Consider the following 21,094-nt stretch of genomic DNA (forward strand, 5'->3'; position numbering starts at 1 on the left):
GAAAGCAAGCTTCGCCGGTCTGGCGGCGTGTTCAAAGCTTCCTTGACACGCCGAAGTACCGTGTCTCTGTGCCTTCGCACGCTTGGATACCGACCAAGAATCGACACTGTGTGAATGTGTTTTCCGTGTTCAATGTGCGTGAAGCCGTATGTGCCTCCGGGTCAGCGTCTTACTTTGCTCTGACGTCTGTATACTTGCGGCACTTGCGGTCCAGAAACGAGCTTATTCCGGCGTCCAGTAGCGACGGAAGAGGGGGGGGGGGGGGGGGGGGGGGGGGAGCTAGGTACGTCTTTTTTTCGTCCTCAGACAATTTACAAAATACTGCGCAAAACAGCTCCCCATCACTGATCAGTGCTGGCTCATTATCAAACTACTTAATTGCACTTGACGTTTGAGCGCGGCTCGCCTAATTGTGATTGGTCAACAGATTGCACACGACCATGTGGGCCGCGCTTCAAAGATTTTCATTCTCGCCGTCTTGTAATTTTGCTTTCGAAAACCCTTCTTGCTCCACAGCTTTGCTCCATTTGTGCTCCCACGTGATCGATTAGAGTAGATTTGGAACGGTTAATGCATAAGAACACGGACAGATATCCCCCCCCCCCCTTTATTGATAGCAACTCACCGGAACAGCTGGACGATCCAGAACTCCGTGGCCGATATAAACAGGGTGTCACCAAAAAAACAAAAAAAATTACACGGTCTTCTTTACCACAAAAATAAACTACGCGTCGCCGAACGCTCATTCTCCGCCCAAAAGTAGCGCTAGAGGCCACAACCAGATGCTAAAGTTTCAGCCCGATCCCATAACTTAATCAAAAGTTATGTGATTTTCTGAAAAGTTCAATGGGGCAATGGAGCCCATTGATGCCTGTGTTCGGTTTCTGGTGCCCACAGAGCCCCATGTATTCGAAAACTCCACCGGCCGCCATTTTCCCAATGAAATTTTCAGAAAATCACTTATAACTTTTGATTAAGTATTCGGATCGGGCTGAAACTCTGGCATCTGGTTGTGACCTCTAGCACTGACTTTGGGCGGAGGTGAAAGGTAGTGCTCGTTCGGCGATGCCTAGTTTATTTTTGCTGTAAAAAAGACCGTGTAAATTTGTTTTTGTGACACCCCTTATTTATAAATTATATACTACGCGCGACACGCGTTCAGAACTTTGGTGCGGCGCCGATTCTTGATCGGTATCCAAGCATGCGAAGGCACAGAGACACGGCACTTCGGCGTGCCAAAGAAGCTTTGAACACGCCGCCACACCAGCGAAACTTGCTTTCGACGAGTTGTGCCTTTTTCCCGCGACACTGCACTTTCGTGAAATGTTCCACGTGTTCGCAACGGCAAGTCTCAACGGTACACAGCCTTAAAAAACTTCGGCGAATGACGACGAACGAGTAGAAAACGTGTTTAAGCACGCTGGAAAACCGCAGCAAAACGCTGGCAAAACCGCAAATCGTATTTTAGCAAGGTTGCGTCCGGTGGCTTCACTTGCGGGAGCGGGTAGCACGATCCAGCAATTGTCATTGAGATCAGTGGCTATAAACATGGCTTGCACGTGATGTCGTCGTACCACGCTGGTTACTTGCCCATGGGCCATGTCGACAGAAACATATTCGGTGTTGCGAAATGTATGCTGCAGAAATAAGCGCTCAGCAGCAAGGCCGCCCCAATGACTGCTTATCTGACGTGAGCGCAAGTAATCTATACCCTCAATCACTCGACAACATGAAATGAACAGATACTCTTTATTTGAGATTACCGCAAGCAGAATAGGAACACGTTGTGGAACACTTTGGTCGAAAGTACGCCTGCTAGTCAGACAGCAAAACAGTAGCTTGGAAGAAAATCACACACAAAAGGTGGATATTAAAACGAGGCAGAAAAGATTACAATAACGAAAGGACAAAGAAGACGATGCAGACGGTCCAGCCTATGTCGTCTATATTGTCTTCCATGTCCCTCTTTCGTTATAGTAGTTTAGACACCAACATGCTCAACCATCCACATGCAAACTAAGCACGTACAATACGTTTTCAGTCCCATAAGTTGTACAAAAAGAGGCCGAAACGGAGTTATCAGACGCAAAGCATTTTCCGCGACCGTACGCGTTTACACACGTTTGCATTTCCAGGTGTGGGCAATGCGCGTGTGCAGAACCCAGATCAGCATTAAAAAAAAGCGTTCGCAGATGCTCCGACAGCAGCGCTACAGCAGTGGTGTGTTCGCGTTGGTGTATACAAAGTGTATAATTAACGAGAGGGAAAGGAAACACGGAAAGAGGAAGAGGCTAGCCCGGATAGATTGATATAGGAGACAACTACGGTCGAATACTTCACAAATTACGACCGAACACATTTATTACTATAGTTCCATATACAAGTATAGTCTCGCGTTCACACCGGCTTCAGGACACGGCAGCTCGGATCCGCGAAAATCGCTGGGGCGTCTTATCATCCCCACTATAGTTGTTAGTCGCATTTCATGGAGTTTTGACCACGTGAAATCATTTTCTGAAGACAAGCATTGTTAACAATCTTTGGGACGCAGCCATCCATAAATAGTTTTTGGCTGACACCAATTAAAAGTACACTTCACCGGACCCCCTTGTATGAAGGGACGGTTCCTCTTCGAGAGACTGCATGCACTGTAGAGAAAGGGCGAAACGGTAACATCGGCCACGAACGGATGCGTGTGATGGCTAGAGGCGCAACTATTACATAAAAGCGGCCGTCACACGTCTCTGTACCATGTGGGATGTATGCATGTGCCTTGGCGCCACCTCGACAAACAAAGTCGGGCTGCCAGCTACAAGTGAATTAAACAAGCAATAAGCATAGTAAGAGAAGAGACTGCAGCAAATCAAGGTTGAAAGCCACGAGCTCGCAACCAACGTTCACCGGCAGTGCTGGCAAACTCTTCAAATACATAAATTAATCAGGAGACAAAGCACGAGACGCCACCGCGGGTGAGCATCAAGGGACCATAACGTTCCCTGTCACGAGCAGACCGTTTCAGTCGCTGGTTACAGATCCCGGTGAGTATAGATCCTCATCGATGTCAACAATGTCCGGTGCCTCTTCTTCCTCATGTTCTTCTGTCCAATCGTAGGTATTTTCGTCATAAGAGTCATTGTCGGAGGAACCGTCTCTCTCCGCCGCTACGACAGGCGTGATCTTAGCGACTCTACTTGTCTCCACGACAGCTTCAAGCCTGGGCTTCTTCGGAGCCGGCTCTTGGTCTTCGATGGATTGGGACAGCCGTTTCTGATTGTGCGCGTCTGTCTCCAAGTGCTCTAGCTTGTACTCGATGTTCTTGAAGAGCACTATCCCGCAGCAATCGCACGACAGGTCCACGCCCCGAGTTGAAGACTGTTCTTTCTCTGGCTGGCCAGTAGACAGTTCTTTCCCTGGCTGGCCAGTAGACTGTTCTCTCTCTGGCTGGCCAGTGGCTAGGGGGGATGCCTCTTGTGGAGTTTCTGTCTGCAGCGCGGTAGCCGATGCGCTCGGAGCCACCTTTCTTTGCTGGGGGCTCGGAACCGAAGAGGTGGCGTGCTCCTGTGGCACGACAGGTGCACCTCGTAAGATAGTGGCGTTCAACTTTTGAAGATCTTCTTGGACTTTTAGTGCCTTCAGGTGTTTCTTTCCCTGAAACGATGCAAATAGCTCATGTGACTGATAATCGTGGTAATGACACACATTTGGGTAATTTTGTTTGGGGAGTCCCAAACTCTGGTATTTTGTACGGTTCCACGGTCACAAGAGGAGGATGCACACTGCAGTATAAGCTCCACTGTTCTTGCTGTTACATGGAAGCCACCTATTACTGCCAACGGCCAAATGATGACACAGCGACTATGCACGATAGCGTCGAGCAAGGTCGTTCACAGAGAACAATGTATAATATCCACTCTCGAGTTCCACTGCATTCTGATCAGTACATGCTGGTTTACACAGCAATGAAGAGGTTTGATTTGTGTGAATTGTCGATAAACAACTTTATTTCATGCGCTACTGTTACGTTAAATTGATGCCAACTGCTAAGATTTCTAGAATTGCACACACTAATTGTTTCAAGCTTGCATTCTTTCCCCACGCCATCTCGGAATCAGGGTGTCTACCAAATTGTTTTTTTCTTTTTTAATTCCCTGACTTTTCCATGTTTGCACTCACTATTTTAATTGAATTCCCTGACCTACAACTACCGACACCAAAATAACATAAAATATTTTATTTAAGTTAGATAAAGTAAACTTTGGAAGATGTTTGGAATACAGCATTGACCCGGGCTTACTGTTTCAGGGAGTTTGGTCCCCGTACCTGATCGGTACATCAATTTGTTCTCTTTGAGTTACTTTGTTCAGTGACTCATCAAAAGCAACCACCAGATATGGCACGCTAGAGAGGCTTGCTAGCAACTTCCCACTTTGTCTTTTCCAAGCTGCATTTTTCTGGCGGTCTCACACATGGGGAACATCAACGGAAACAGCGAGGCAGACGCTGCCACTGAACGGAAAGACCCATGAGTAGTTATAGTGTTTAAGCACCACATGATCCCCGGCCTTTGTGACTTCCTTCTTCAATAGAAAGCCACCACCCACGTCTTCACAGAGGGACTAAGAGCTTCCGTGGCGGTGTTTAGACGCATTGCCGGAGCCCTATAAGCACTATTGCTACCTCCGGACAAAAAACACCCGTTGCTGTCGCGGAAAGCAAGTCCGCATTTGTCGCAGTTTTGAAAAATGCGATTGGGCTCTGGGAAACGCTTTGCAGATACTTCATAGCAGCTTGATGTTTCTTACCCTCAACATGAGTAGTAATCGCCCTATTCCCCATGTTGCTCAGGGAGAACTTCTTGCAGCACATTGTGTAGTGAGCACTATTTGGATCACTTGGAATGGGCCGAACCCAACTTGCATTCGTGAATATGTCCGGGTTTGTCCAGTTGAGGTTGAAGGAGCACTTTCTCGACAGCGACATAGTCACTTTCACATATCTCCACTTCCGGAAAATAACACAATAGAAAGCCCAACTCAAAGCCACAAACGCACATGGCAGAGCTCGTAGAGTGCAGGCGTCCAGGTTGCGTTTACGGGGAAGCGCGAAAACACCATATCTGGCAAACGAATGGATCGCTAGGCGCGCGCCTTTCAGAGGGTAAATGAATGAACGACGGCTGTTCTCTCTCGAGTGAGTGGTGACTCGCGCCACCTAGTGTCGGCTAGAGTAACTGTTTCTCCTTGTACTAGAACAACACCACCTGACTAGAGTCACGAACTAAACAAAATGGCCGCTGCTACACTGCTTCACTAGTAACTGTGAGTAACTCTTCAGCCGCCATACTTTAGCGTTGCTAATTTAAGTGTAGCTTATTTAGTGGCTTTATAAAAGAACGACGAGCCGCCAGCTTCGCACACGCTCTCGTGTGAAGCGCAGCGCGTGGAAAATTGGGCGGGTCGCATCGCGCCTAGGCGGTCGCGACGCCGCACTTGACTGCGCTCGTGGCTATTAGCGGCGAGATGTTTTAGTGGCGCCCTCCTACGGTTCCCCCTTGTGACGTGATTACCTTGCAAACAACAAGTTCGATGGTGTTTGCAATGAGCATGGTGGAAGCGTGAAATCATTGCGCTCTCAAAGGAACACTGCCAAAACTGTCAAAATTAAACTTTTTCAATCCTCTTATTTCCGTCGATGATAAATCCTTTTCTGACGTCATAGTCAGCGTTCGGCCAACCGTGGAAGGCCGACCACAGCGACGCTTTCGGTCGCGCAAGTCGCCAATGCCTGCCAGTGCCTGCCGCTTCTAGCGCAAGCGGGCGAGCATGGGATAAATTCTCGGACTCTGCAATCCTTTTGGAAATTTCCCTTACAATTCTTTGACTTTTCCAGGTGTCTTAAAATTCCCTGACAATTCCCGGTTTTCCTGGTCGGTAGACACCCTAGAAATGGAACTTATTACCTTCTAGTATTTTTGAGGCTAACAATTTTTGTGACGCTATTGACAGTTACTTTTCTTAATATTTTTACATTATTGCACTGCATATTTCGGCTTTGTTAGGGACTTGTAAGTCAACCTCCAAGTCCAATCCTTGTTTTGAAGAAATTTAGGCGAGTTAAAAAATTTGTAGGTATGCCTGAATAATTGCTGGTGTTGCCTCATGATGAACAATTGCCTTTTATTGATTGCATTCTCCGGTTTCAACATCTGCTTTTTTTTTCAAATCGAGTATTATACCCAATTTAAACACTTGCTGTATGTTGGTGATTGTAGCATGAGGCAAGACATAAGGTGGCTGAATAAGGAATTTCAGATCTTTAACATATTTTTCCTCTACATCATGTATATGTACCCCTCCACATAAAAAGTTGATTCGTTGAAGACACAACCTTCCTTGTCTATGCCGGCTTCATCGCATTGATTGCACACATCTCCATCAAGGCCCGAACATGCAATATTTACCGTTTCACTTGCCGCACTTTACTTTTGCACCTACCTGCAGCACCTGGTGGAATATGATCTCAATCATTGAATCGTCATGAGACTTATCCTGAATGTTGTCATAAACTTCTCATTAACTACTTAACTATGACATAACGCGGAGTGCAAGTTCGTCAGCTTCTTTTGCAGGGGTTGTGGCGACATCAGAGCGCAGAGCTCTGATTGAAGGATAGTGGGTAAACCTCAATGCTAGCTGCCCTATAAGGTCTACCCACTATCCTTCAGATCAGAACCAACCAGAGGTCAGCGTTCTGACGTCACCACAACCCCTGCAAGAAATGAAGATGAACTTGCGCTCCGCGTAGGTTATTGTATAGCTTGTGTATTGCAGCGGAGTTTTCCTGTTGCTGCTTTCATTTCGTTTGTCTGTTACTCCCTACATATGTAATTTTCTTAAAGATACTTGTGATGAATTATGAATAAATAGCTATATACATAAAGAAGCAATCTAGTTCCCTTTAACCTTGACATCAAACAGGACATGGTGTTTGCTGCAGACATTGATGGCAGTTCTCTGCAAATGCACCTCAAGTACAGTAAAAGCACATTTGCTTCATACGTATGTATGCTTCGAGCTTTTCCACTGACGGTTTTTGTATGACCAACGTCACAGGAGAGTCATATAAAGAAGCAACATGTCTGAAGACAGTCTTTTGTATGATCTGCGAGCAGTGTGATCGCAGCTTCAAGTTACCACCAGTTTAGAAGCAAAACTCTCAAGGCCCGTTCAGACACTTGCGACTTCTTAAGACTGAGGGCCTTGGAACCTCTTAATATCTCTTACGACGAGAGGACACACTGGTGCCATCTATAGGGTAGCAGTGTAAACTTGGTGGTCCCGTGTACTTTCTATTTCTCTCGCGCATCATCCTTTCTTTCTTGGCTTGAAAAACTTCTGTCAACGTTATAAACAGGCCTTTCTCATAGGTGTTACACATATTTGACTTCGGAAATCCTACAAAACTTTTGCTCTTATGAAATGCAGTTCCAGGGTCACTGCATAGATGGCACCAGTGTATTTTCTCGTCCTAAGAAATTTTAAGAGGTTTCAACAGGTCTTGTCTCTCTCACTCATACTCGGTTGCAAGTGTGTGAACGGGCCCTCATACACAACTTCTTGTCCGTTTGCAAAGCTGTCACCGGGGGTGTTTCAAAGGTGGAACGGAGTAAAACTAACCCTGTTGTGAGCTTCCAACGAACCCAGGGAGTTTGTGGACACCCTGCAAACCTTGCATTCGAATGGATTGTTTTCGGGTACGGGCACACTGGTAGCAGCACCGGCCGGCTCTCCTTTATCGTCAAGGAAGGACTCCAGCTTCTCAAGGCTCGCCACTCTCTTTTGATGCTTTGCACTCTTGATGTGGTCCAAATAAGGCGCTGGCCCAGACAGCGTCTTGTTGCATGGTTTGCAGAACAGGCTCGTCATTGTCTGCATAGTGTCAGAGAAGGAAGGTCATGCAGGAGTATCAGTATCGCTGCTTGTGGCTGCACAAACCTGTGTCTGAACAGCCAAACTTGTTTATTTTGGCACAAATAGGTGTTAGTATGATACGGAGTATATTGAAGCGGGGGTCCCAAAGTGTCCAAAGAAAACTGCTTCAGGGATCTGGCTGTTATGCTAAAGGGAGTAAGCAATTCAATTCAAGAAGAAAAAGCTAAGAAAGGCGTACAAGAAAAAAACGCAAATTGATGACATTGACTGTTAAAACAGGTTAAAACTTGCGCTAGTTCCTATAATTTCTAATAACAAGCAATACTACATAAAAAAGTGCATGTGAGAAAGCGGGGAAAAAACACTTTTATCAAGATGAGTGCTCAAAACGGTGCTATAATGTCATGAAATTTACATAAAAGTTCTCAACAGCATACAAACAATCGCAGAAATGTTTCGGGGTTAGACACACTTTTAAAAATATGACTACACCACCAACATGTCACCTCCAGACAGCGCACAGATGCCTGAATAAAATGCTTAACTTTTTTCATGCAGGTCAGACAGAAGCCAAAAATGGAGATTGAGGAGCAGGCCACACCGAAAGCCAGCGAAAAGGTAATAATAATAATAATAATAATAATAATAATAATAATAATAATAATAATAATAATAATAATAATACATTTATTTTCAAGGACTATACTCATGAAGCTGTCAGGTTCGTCAAAGCCGACATGGGCTTGTGTGACTGAACCCTTTTAGGTAGAATTGGTAACATAATCAGTCAGAAAAAAAAAAAAAAAAAAAAAAAACGTTAAGACACTAGAAGACCACAGTAAATGTCCACTTCAGCGATACTAATCAATATAAATTATTTGAAGAAAATAGGAGAAAAAAGAGTTAAAATTGGTTTGTCCGTCTGGTCACAAGACATTAAAAGAAAATCGACACAAAACTTTTAGGCACAGAACTTCGAAATGAGGAGTCTAGCAGAATGAAAAAAAAAAAAAAGGGCGCACTCACACGGCACGTTTGTTCACAGCACATTCAAAGATCGACACAGATATGAGGGACAGAACTTCCAGGTGATGAGTCTCTCGGAGTCACAGAAACATACACCACAGAAATGTGAAAAAAAAAACAAAACAAAAAAAACACAGTTATCCTTTTTCTTTTAGTATATTCATATGACGGAGGCGCTTTTTTAGTTTTTTCTTTGACGTAAGGTTCCAGAGATCTGATGGTAATTGATTGAAAATGTCTGGAACGTAGAATGAACGCATAGTTTTGCCATACCGTGTGTAGCATTTCGGGACGAGATATTTGGAAACGTTCCGTAGTTGCCGTGAGATGAGACGAGGAGATTTAAAGTCGTCAGACCAGTAGTGATTGATCACAACTGTTTCTAAAAAAAGAGATCTAAAGTTCGGCATTGACAATGTCTCAAAAAGGTCTAAATGGGAATAATTGAGGTTATACCACACGTTTTTCAAAATCCCCTTTAAGATATTGTCGATTTTCGTTTGCCATAAATTCGAGCATGAACCGAAAACAGTTATACCATAGCGCAGGTGACTATAGGCTAACGAATAGGCAACGCGTTTGCGTAAACCGAGGGGCATGAAAGTTTTGATGTTATAAAGCAGACAAGAAACGCTTCTCAACTTCGAACATATTTTTGTTAGATGAGAATTCCACAAAAGGTCGGAGTCGAAGAGTATACCAAGGTATTTTACAGAGTCGGAATACGGCACTTCAGCACAGTGGCACGAGCTACAGTTTGATGTGTGTAGCAAAAAAGGAATATTCAAGGACACTACTTTCAAGGAATTGCGAAAGCAGACGAGTTTTGTTTTCGACACATTTATAGAAATCAAGTTCCGAGAAAACCAGTCCATGACTTTGTTGGAGGATTGCTGGAGCATCTGAAGCGCTTCTGGGTAGGAAGTATGACGTGTTAATAAAAGGGTGTCATCTGCATATTGGTAAATAATGCAGTTTGAAACCACGCTATATAACCATGATGGAACTTAACCCGAGACTGGGGTAGAAACAGAAACAAAAGTAGAAGGGACAGAGACAAGTGAAGAAGAGAACATCTCAAACGCAGCTAAAAGATTTATTTAGTCCCACATCCTTATATACTCACAACCACAAGGTCACCCAAACACTCAACACGCCCCTTTCAAAGGCACAACACACACACACAAAAAAAAAAAAAAAAAAAAAAAAGATCCAAAGACAACAATGCAAAGGGACGCCCTTTGCATTGTTGCCTTTGGATCTTTTTTTTTTTTTTTTTTTTTGTGTGTGTTGTGCCCTTGAAAGGGGCGTGTTGAGTGTTTGGGTGACCTTGTGGTTGTGAATATACAAGGATGTGGGACTAAATAAATCTTTTAGCTGCGTTTGAGACGTTCTCTCCTTCACTTGTCTCTGTCCCATCTACTTTTAAGTTTCTGTTTCTACCCCAGTCTCGGGTTAAGTTCCATCATGGTAAATATCCACCAGCTCGCCTGCACTTTAACCGTTTTTTCATTACGCTATATAAGTCATTGACATAGATGTTAAACAATAGTGGAGAAAGAACAGACCCTTGCGGAACGCCAGATTTTAAACTAACTGTGGAACTTTGCACAGTGTTATTAATATTAATAATAATGCAAATTATTATATTAATATTATTAATAATTATAATTATTAATATAATTTAATCTATAATTTAATAATAATATAATTATAATTATAAAAATAATAATATTAATAAATTAATATTATTAATATTAATAATAATGCAAATTAATTGCACATTAATAATAATAATAATAATATGCACAATGAATATGTGCATGTGGAGGTACGCTGCCTCAACGAAGGTATCAGGTTATTAAAGTACGTAAACAAAACAAACCGGCAGAGATTGTGGAAACCGGTTGAGTACCTTGTTTTGGCGGCTTCGGTAAGCAAATGTAACGAACACCGCACCACAGTCCACCAAAACAGTTCCACTCGCCGATCCATATTATCCTTAGCACTGTCTAAATCAGAGGTAAACGATCTCACCAAACTCATTGAATCCGCTACATACCAAGTGCGTTGAAGACCTGTTCGCTGACGATCGTGAGGCAGCTCCGAGCTCGATTACGTATTTGAGTTAATTAAACTTCTTCAGACGCTCACCAGCCAAGTTTTATGCAGTGACAAGTTATGACATGCCTTGGCGCACAGTGACAAGCGTTAACATGCTCAGACAAGGCAACGTTACGCAGACGTCGTGTCAAGAATGTTAACACACTGTGCCAGGCTGCCAGCGCTCGAAGGTAGCCGCGTAGCGTCAAGAACGCGAACCTGGAATCACGTTTCACATGGGGCCCACTAGATGGCGAGAGCAGTATTAGCCAAATGGTAAATCGCTCTTGCACCGCCTTGAGCCCTCCGAGTTTTATATCTATTTTGCTAGTTGGATTTGTGTTCCCCCCTGTTGCCCTCTTTCTAACCTTACCAACTCCATCCAACTAATTTGACAGGTTTATATAATTACCTTCAACGAGCTAACCTTCATCGTAGTGTTTCTTCTAAAAAAATCGTTTTTTTTTGTTTGTTTTTTTTTGTTTGTTTTTTTGTTTGCTGAATAGGTTGAACAGACGAGAAATAAATGGCAAAATATCGATATCGACAGGTGCCATATGCAGAGGAGCTGTTAGATAGTGCACTTGATGTGTGTAAATATCAAATCAAAAATTTGATTTAGTCTACAGATTGGCATGGACCAGCATGTAATATATCTTTTTTTTTTTTTTTTTTTTCATGTCAGTGCGAGGAAAATAATTACTATAAGAAAGGCATCCATCAGTGGATGCTCTTGGATAAAACGCATTCAATTAGATTTCTTGGTTATTTGAGAAGTAATTGACCGCTACTTTAAAAAAAAGAAAAAAGTAAGCGTCAGCTTTTCGGTTATTTCAGATTTTCAAAACGAGATTTTTCTGAAAGTTTGCAAACGGCGAGTCTTTCGTATGCTGTCCAATATTGGATCAGAACCGCCGAATTATAAAATAAACATCCTTTTAATCCACCAGTTTTGGTAAACCATCCTCCTCTAAGGGACTTGGTTATAATTTCCCTCGGTAAGAAAGATGTAAAAACAAAGGGAATCATTAGAAAGGGGAGGGGAAAATAGAAAGGGTTACAAGTAATTTTAGTTTACTTCCAACAGTGCAATCAGATTACTCTCCTAAATGCCCCCCTATAAAAGTACTTAAAAAATTACAAAATTACTCCAGAAAGTGATTGATTACGTGTAATTTGAGTACTTGAATGAGCATCGTACAAGCAAGTCTGGCTGCTATACATATGTATGATCTCGAGTCATGGTATTCACCGGGCAAATCTACTATTTGAATTGGTTTCCACGCTTCCAACGCAGCACGAACTGTTCGGTAACTCGGACCCGTAACTCGACCTAAATTCTCACAACGTAGCAAAACGCACATAGTGGATCATCGTGTCCACGCTTCGTACTTCGTGACACGTTTTAGGGCGTTCTGTTCGGCTAATGCCGTATTCTCATTGACTGCACAGTGATCATGAGATGCTCGGGAATATACTCCGTTTCATGTGAACTTGGCGAACTGTGGAGGCTGCGGCCCCCGCGACCCAATAAAGGCGCCGGAGCCAGGCACTTGATAGCACCAATAGCACTCCATGGCAGTGTTGCCGCACTGCCACTTCGGTTTTTCCCTCGCCGAGCGGCGAAAATTCCCATTTTTTCCCAGAACACAATTTCGGTGACAGAAGTCGGTTTTTTTTTTTCTTTTTTTTTCAGATACGCATGACACCAAGTATATTTAAACGCAGCAACACCTCGCTATGTTTTTGTTTTGTAGAATTTTTCATCGCATAAATTACGAAATGTAGAACTTACATTCGGCAAACTGGTCTCCCCTCCCCTTTTCCGCACAATACATTGGTTGAATAAACCAAGGGAACTAAATGAAGGCAAGAGGGCCATTAACCAACTGAAATCGCCTGCTCGTTTTCATGATGCGAAAGGGAGCACACCCACTGTGCAATCCACTGTGTATCGCACTGACAGAGGACGTGTGTGCGTAGCCAGCGGAGAGAAAAGCGCGCGAACCGGCAGTAGTGTATCGGCAGGCTTGCAGCAGGCACATGATCTAAGTCGTGATGATTTAGATTGGCTCTTCAAAACAGGAAACTGTCTGACTAGCTAGTGCCACTCCCTTCCTCTTGTTTAATGAAGATAAGAAAATTAATAAATTTCGGTTTAGTTTGTTTATTAAAAAATATTTCCCACGTTTTACATGTGTTTAAATACTGGTTTCCCTTTTTCCCTAGCTGTTATGCATTTTCCCACAATGTGGGAAATTTCCCACAATTCGGCAACACTGCTCCATGGTCGAGAACACAGGGGCCTCGCTACCGTCAGACAACAAAGCCCTCCGCGACAAAAAGTAGTTGTAGGCTTCTTTTTGTTTTAACGGCAATTGAACTCGCGCGAGTTCATCTATAATGAGAAGATATCAAGAATAAAGAATAAGTAATCACAAATTTATGAGTTTCAATTATATTTAAACCCAACTAGTGACGCCACATACGTATCCGCTCGAATTCCTGCGCCTTGTAGCGCCGTGGCCGTTGGCCATCGCCGGCGATCGCGGTCGTGTAATCGGCCGTTTCAGCTCAAAACGTCGCAGTATGGCATTCGCACCCATCACAGATTCGCGGCTAAATTGAGCTTATGGTTGTCTCATGAACTGTTTCTTCCTTGAAGTGCTCGCTCTTCTAGCGGACGGAAATGTTGCTGCGGTGGACGTTCATGCGAAGTTGGTTGGTTTCGGAGCAGACGACTCTTGGCTAGCAAACGACAGCCGGTTCCTCCGCGCCTTGCTCCTCGCATTTGGCGAGGTGACACAAATGCTCCCGTGACGTGAGGTCACGTGCCTTGCTCCGACGCTCTTATTGGGTCGCGGGGCCGTAGCCTCCACAGTTCGCCAAGCGAACGTGAAACGGAGAATAGAGACGCCCTGCGACTTTTAAGTTGTCGGCACCTGCCATTCAGAAGTAGTCCAGAAGAGAGCCCGCTAGCACCGCAGCCCTCGTCTTGCGTGGTCGGAGCTTTGCTTGTTGTGGGCGGAGCTTACCTTTTTGTAGGTGGAGCCTCCCTGCAAATCCTGTGTGGCAACAATCCCTATTAGCGACGTGCGCGAACAAAAGCTTCGCTCTGGTAGCAATTCGCGCTTGGCCGGCCACACGCTCACGATAACGTCTTTATTGGAATTATCGCTTTTCTGTCAGCGACGGAAATCAGCGCTACGTCAGAGTGTCAACTGTGACGACGTTGGTTTAAGAATGCGCAATGATTCCGTGCCCCTATCGTTATTTTTACACACACCATCGAACGTGTAGTTCGCAACTGATGATAAGTAGTCAAGATTACAGCTCATGACGTCATGGCAGGGCAAATTCTGCTCGTGACGTCACGAAGGGGGATCGCAAAAGGACGCACGGAAACATGTAGAGTACCTTTCTGCCTTTCTTTCTTCGCTCGTTGCTAGCTCGCAGTTTCCGCTCAGGTGCTGTCGTGGGTGAAGGCCCACCTCCAGCTGGGCCTGAGCGTCTTGGGCGTGCTTCTTGGCCTGATTCTGGGCTACTCCATCGCCGCGGTCGAACCGAGCGAAGATGCCACCACCATCGTGTCCGTGCCTGGAGAAATCCTGCTGCGGATGTACAAGATGCTCACGCTGCCCCTGGTCGTCTCTTCCGTCATCGCCTGTAAGGGCCTCGTTGTCCCACTGTACGGACAAACGACAAAACTCTGTTCGCAGACATGTCAAATATAGGGTGTAATCATTAGTACGGTGTTCTTGGTATATAGCAACTCGTCGGCTGCCATGAACAACAGTTTGTGGTGAAGGCTCGATGTCAGAGCGCGCTTATCCTCAAAGCCCACATATACAGTACATGACCGCCAGTGAATACTCCCTATAACGGGGTTCGCTCTAAAATTGGGCGGAATAATGGGCGCCTGCATGGGACGATCTAAACTTTTCATGAAAGGTGTGTACGAAAGCCTGGGATGCTTTTTTAAGGAACCACCTCAGAAATGTGTCCGTCCGTTCCCGCTAACCTTAGCGGGGACGTTGACAAAACGTGACGTTAAGGTGTCTCGCGACATCACGACTTGAAACCATGACGTCACGTCACGTATCCACCTTCGTTGATTTCAGGTGAAGCCGTTTAAGTTTTCGTCTAAATTTAGCTTTGGCGGAGTAATTGGCGTCAGGTCAACCGACTTCATGCGACCTCATGCTATCACGTGACACAACGACTCGACCACATGACGTGAGGTCACGTGACATCTTCGTCTTGCGTGACGCAAGCTGGGTGTCGAATCGTGGTGTCACTGATGCAGCGACTTCACGTGATGTCGTGATATGATTTGGGACCTAAAGTCTTCTCCAAGGTGTATTTTAGTGGTGTACTTTACCTTGTGAATTTTCGAGGCGTAGCTCGTTTCCCGTAAAAAATGACAAACGTCGTTAACATAATAATCGGCGGGTGCAAAGACACCACAAAAATACACCTTCCTTTACAATTTGAGTTTGCCCCGTGCAGGCGCGGATTTTTGGGGCCGATTATGGACCATGCTCAGGTATGGATTAAAACCTCTCCATCTGGCTAATCATCTGTTTCTGTTTTCTTTTATTCGTTCAAATGTCGCCATTTGATATAAGACGAGCGCGAACAAGCGAACAAGGTCCTCTCGGAAAAGTTACGCCGGTCACCGACAAGTTTTGTTTGGTAGCGTGTAAAAATAAAAGCCCCCCCCCCCCCCCCCCCCCGAAAAAAAAAAAAAGAAAAAAAAGAAAAGAAAAGAAAGTCACGTGACTGGAGCGTGGCGATATCTCGCTGGCATTTTGAAGCTTCAAACGTGTGGCACTTATATTCTATACCGGTGTAACGCGAGAAACCACGAAAGCAGAAAATAGCTCGTCGTTCGTTGAAATGTTTAGTGTCAGAAAACATGGCATTTGCTTTCTTTGAATGCAGAGGAAGCAACGGAATCTGATGAAGCCTGAATTATATTTCGATTATTCGTTCGCCTCGTATAATTTGAAATGCCAAACCAAACCCTGCAAAAAAAAAAAAAAAAAGAGGGGGGGGGGGGGGTTTGTTTAGCTGACGTTTATGCGGATAGAAACTCAGGGACTGAGGGAGAGGAGGAGTTGAGACCGTTAGGGGAGGTCAGAGTACCAAGCTCTGGTTGGATTGATAAGTGCATAGATAAAAAGCTAGCTGTCATTGTCTCTACTTACACTTCGATCATTCCAACCAGAACTCGCTACTCTCTCGTCCCGGTGTGCTCTCATCTCTTCCTCTTTCTCAGTTTTCTCCCGACTTATTTTAGGATATCAAATACGTAATGTTTTCCCCCTTTTTTTTCTTCCACGGCTAGCCCTGTCGCGGGTACAGTTGAAGACAACATGGAAGATGGTAACCCGCATGATCGCCTACTACGTCGCGAGCACCATGCTCGCCTCCGTCGTCGGTATCGTCATGGTGGCCTTCTTCACTCCTGGCCGCCAGATCCTGCAGACGGACATCAGCAAGATACCTGTCTCTGGACTGGACACCTTCCTGGACTTCATCAGGTACATGCCTCCCAAACCCGAAGCACTGGGCCGACATGATCGCCGACCCTTTTAGACCCGGCACAAGGCTTAAAAGAACGTCGAAGCGAATTTCCAATGTGCTGTTGACGATGAATCATTGTTCATGGTGCCTCCACGGAGCTGCTGATACAGCTACGCATTCGAAACAGGCTTCAGAATCTTCTAAAACAAACGAAACATGGCCATTAAGCCTCAGTCCCGCTGGTCACAGATCATACAAAAGACAGGCTGTTTCGCTGCAGACATGGTGACAAAACATTTTGCGGACACGTCACATGCGTCGTCGAAGTATGTTTGCCTAATGAATGTTTATGCTTCGAACATGTCTGTAGACAGCTCTTGTATGGCCAACATGTCCGCAGAAAGTTCTCGCATGTTCAACATGTGTGCAGACAGTTCTTGTATGACCATCAATTCTGCAGACAGCTCTTGTATGGCCAACATGTCCGCAGAAAGTTCTCGCATGTTCAACATGTATGCAGACAGTTCTTGTATGACCATCAATTCTGCAGACAGCTCTTGTATGGCCAACATGTCAGCAGATTGTCTCTTGTATGATGCATCAACAGTGTGTCTGCAGCTTCCAAGACAATACCGGCGACCCTTTCTCCCAAGAATTGAAAACGTGAACGGTCATTTTGACCGTGGTCAAAATGTGAAGACGTGGATAACTCAGGCGCAAGTCAGTCGAATGCTCAAGCAAGAGCCTGGAGCATCGAAATACGCTTTGACCGCGGATGTCGCCATATGCCGTAAAGAACGCAACCCCCCCCCCCCCCCCATCGTGCCATCTTCTGCCGGAGAAACATACAACATTTACAACCCCGTGTAGCCGTATACAGTCGAGAGATTCCAGTAGCGTCACCCGGTAGTAAGCGACACGGGGTATAGTGAATCCTCCGACGGGTAATTCACTACCGTAGGACCACTTTACGAGTGATGGGAAAGAGAGCGATGCGGGCAGTTTGTTTATCTTCGCATTTCTTGCCTCCGAACGAAGCTTTTTTACCGTCAGCACTTGCACGAATAGTTTTGGAACAGTACCCCAAAAGTCGTACACGGTTTACGCGTCATGGCACCCTGCTGGTGATCATTTCTCCTTGTTCTTGCACATTGAAACGAATTCGATAACTTTAAGTGTATTCTGAAAAAAAAAAGAAGGTATACGCGCTTTGCAGCAAGGCCATCGCAACGACCGTCGAGATAACGTCAATGTAAGCCGCGTAAAACTTTCCAGCGGCTATCAATCGTAAAACAATTTAATTATAAAAAAGCCTAAAGTTTCTTTTAGTTTCCCTTTGCAATCACTCAAGCCTCTGTCACACTGTTAATACATAGTACAAAATATAGTCTACAAACACCACCTAAGGCGCGTTTCTTTCTAGTTTGATTGCGCCGTTACATTGGCCATAGAAAAGCTGTGTGCAGGCATGTTAGAAGCAAATATCCTTCCAACATGATTTAGGCGTGTACGCAGATTATTGTTTCATGATGTCTTCTGCGAACGCCGCGTCTTATATAAGATGTTCGAGCAGTGCGACCCCGGCTTTAAAGGTGACCAATTCTCGTTGGTATACAGAAACATGTTTCCGGAGAACATCGTGCAAGCCTGCTTCCAGCTGCATCGGTCGGTGCGGGTGGTCGAGCCGCCCCGCTTTGTGCCGCGGGGCATGAACGCCAGCGACCTTCCGCCCGTCGTCACCAGAACCCTGCAGTACTCCGATGGCCTCAACATTTTCGGTAGGCATCCTCGATTAACGGCCTGTATTGAAAAGTGCAGATTCACTGCGCGTGTGTGCATTGCCGACACTCGTGTCACTTATTTGTACATTTTAACGGGTCTAGGTTGAAAAATAATGTTTTACTGATAACTTATAAATAGAGTTTTTTTTTTTTTTTTAATAGCGTGTGGGACACGATAGCAAAATCAAGGTAAGTCTCGCATTGCAGTTGAATGAGCATTCATCGACCACAAGGGAAACCAAGCGAAGTATGTACCAATATGCAGGGTGTGTCTGTAAATACATTCAAAAATTTTTATACAAATATGGTCGTTGAAATAGAAGTATTTTTGTGGAAAAAAACAGCCAGCTACGCCAGACGTCAAAGATTGCAAAAATAACACAAAAATGAGCACAATAAATATCGGAAGTTCGCTAATTAGCTTTTTAATTAGTGAAATTAAACATCTACGGTTTCAATTCGAAATTTGCTGAGCATCATCGAAAACCCCTACTTCAGCCTATTTTAGGACGGCCTGAAGCACCCGTGAAGACTGAAGGTCGCTAAAGTTCGTGCTGGTGATGCGAAAGTGAGGATGATAGGAAAATCGTCTGCGTATTCGCATCACCAACATTCCGCCTGCTGCACGAGTAGGAACTTTAGGGCACCCTTGCGCTTCTCGTCTGCTTCAAACCCTCCTCAAATTGACTGATTTAGTAACTTTGAATTCTAATTCAATTCAATTTTTCTTTACGTGCTTACTCGGAGTCCCGAGGCTTTTGCGGTGAAACAGAAAATATGAGATACATATTCACCTCAAATATACGAGCTTAAAAGTCATATACACAAGCTTAAAACCATACACACGCTTACAATTTATACAGATACTTATACAGGGGACAAGTCTGTTAAAAAAATATCATTGTTGCAAACATCTCATGTAATATGTTGATTAAATGATACCGGTGAAAACTTGTGATGAAGATTTGGATAAAATACTGTACGATTTCTTTATGTTGTGCAAAGAGGAATACGGAAGTGTAGAGGAGCGACACGAGTAGGACTGTCTATTGATCCATGAAGTAACTATGCAAAAACTTAACACACCAAGTAGACCTCCTGCTATCTAAAGTCTTAAGGCCCGTTCACAGTCTCGCGACCGAGTAAAACTGAGAGAGACCAGACCGGCTTTTAAGCCTCTTGCGATCTCTTAGGATCAGCTCCGCTGCAATGCATCCGGCCCTAAGAAGTCGCAAAATGGCTTAAAAACCGGTCTGGTCTCTCTCGGTCGTACTCGGTCGCAAGAGTGTGAACGGGCCTTGAGATAGTCTAGATAAAATCAAATTATAATCATAATATTATTTGCAAGCAGAATATATGTCGTAGATTATCAGTACAAATCGTTTAAGATAGATAACTGGGCAAGTTGGTAAGAGTTCATGATGAAAAAACAGCGCGACTGGGACAAGGACAAAAGACGAAGAGAACACAAGAACGTTAGATTTATTTTCTCTCTCTCTCTTTCTCTCGTTCTTGGCATAACCTTATGCATTGATTTCAGAAAGAAAATGGATATCATATGAGTGTTTAATCTCTATGTCGGAAATATTCTATTCAATGGTAATGGAGTAGCCGGTCACGCCTTAGAATGACTAACATCTCCATTTATTATTTTTAACTCATATTGAAGAAGAAGAAGACATACCACCTTCAGTTAAACAAAATCGTGAAGGTGTTCAAAGCTTGTTGGAAGATTATGAAACGTTACCTTAATGGTTGAGTGTTGCAGTCGAAGTTTTGCTAAGGCTCAGAAGATATTTTAGCAAAGCGTAGGATGCCGTACTGGAAGATTCTTTCTGTCTTAAATCATACCCACGCAATCGAGTCCGCTCATTCCACCATCTGCGAGATGTCTTTCAGCTGGTGCTATCTTTAATGTATATCTAAGCAAACAATTTTGCTTCAATTTCGCTTTACTCGTACAGACTCGGAAATAATTAAAACAGAAAAGGAAAAAAAAAAAAAAAAGAAACGCGCTTTACAATGTTGTGATAGACACCCCGAGTTGAGTGCCAGTCTGTGTCACACAAGAAACATTGGACTGTTCCTGCAGGAATCGTGGTGTTCTGCTCTGCGTTCGGCCTCTTCGCCGGCTACATGGGCGAGGCGACGGCTGTCATGGTTGAATTCTTTTCCGTCCTCAACGTTCTCAGCATGAAGTTGGCCTACCTCGTCATGTGGTAAGCCCGCCCCCTGTCAAGACTACTCGGCAAGTTTCATGGCCCGTTCACACGCTTGCCCTTGCTTGGGACCGAATTTTCGCGATCTCCTACGACGAGAAAACACACTGCCACGCTGGCGCCACCTATGAGGTGACCCTGCTGCCGTTAACTAGAGCGAAGGTTTTGTGGTTATTTGCGAGATAAAATTTATGTGATAATAATGAGAAATAGCCGTTTGTGACAGTTTTAAATGTTTTTTAGGCCGAAAAAAAAAAAATGCGCGAAAAACTTTACGGAAATTGCAGGTATTTCACGTTACCCAACAGATGGTTACAGCGTGTTCTCTCGTTGTAAGAGATATGAAGATGTTTGGAGGCGCACGCTTCTAAGCAGTGGCAAGTGTGAAACAAACTTTAGTCCGACGTGGGATGGCCAGTAAATATAATCTTTTAACACACGTAAAGGTGCTGCGGAAACCCGTCGATCCTAGAGCGGTAGAGAGAGAAAGAAAGACAGAGACAAG

General features: G+C 44.5%; 2 protein-coding genes across 2 annotated transcripts in view; one reads left to right on the plus strand and one right to left on the minus strand.

Moving 5' to 3' along the window:
* LOC8027521 (excitatory amino acid transporter 2-like) overlaps positions 1-21,094 on the plus strand; it is a 54,699-nt gene that overhangs the window by 15,490 nt on the left and 18,115 nt on the right. The window contains exons 2-6 of the mRNA XM_029983354.4: positions 8,490-8,549; positions 14,528-14,726; positions 16,411-16,606; positions 18,207-18,367; positions 20,463-20,589. Of these exons, the coding sequence (XP_029839214.1) occupies positions 8,508-8,549; positions 14,528-14,726; positions 16,411-16,606; positions 18,207-18,367; positions 20,463-20,589 (725 nt within the window). The 5' untranslated portion in view covers positions 8,490-8,507. The remainder of the gene's footprint in view (positions 1-8,489; positions 8,550-14,527; positions 14,727-16,410; positions 16,607-18,206; positions 18,368-20,462; positions 20,590-21,094) is intronic.
* LOC8027519 (zinc finger protein 346) lies at positions 1,736-11,267 on the minus strand. The gene is made up of 3 exons (XM_029983356.3): positions 11,020-11,267; positions 7,677-7,928; positions 1,736-3,648 (listed from the first exon to the last, which is right to left on the minus strand). Exons 2-3 carry the CDS (start codon positions 7,923-7,925, stop codon positions 3,016-3,018), a joined length of 882 nt encoding a protein of 293 aa, XP_029839216.2. The 5' UTR covers positions 7,926-7,928; positions 11,020-11,267; the 3' UTR covers positions 1,736-3,015.

The sequence above is a fragment of the Ixodes scapularis genome, unplaced genomic scaffold (genome assembly GCF_016920785.2).
Source record: "Ixodes scapularis isolate PalLabHiFi unplaced genomic scaffold, ASM1692078v2 PGA_scaffold4__175_contigs__length_147842914, whole genome shotgun sequence".
Classification (NCBI taxonomy): Eukaryota; Metazoa; Arthropoda; class Arachnida; order Ixodida; family Ixodidae; genus Ixodes; species Ixodes scapularis.

Coding starts and splice junctions, on each gene's coding strand:
- LOC8027519 (XM_029983356.3), bottom strand. CDS start 7,925: ATGACGAGCCTGTTCTGCAAACCATGCAACAAGACGCTGTCTGGGCCA. Junction 3,649..7,676: donor CGTTGGAAGCTCACAACAGG/GTTAGTTTTACT, acceptor GCATCGTTTCAG/GGAAAGAAACACCTGAAGGC.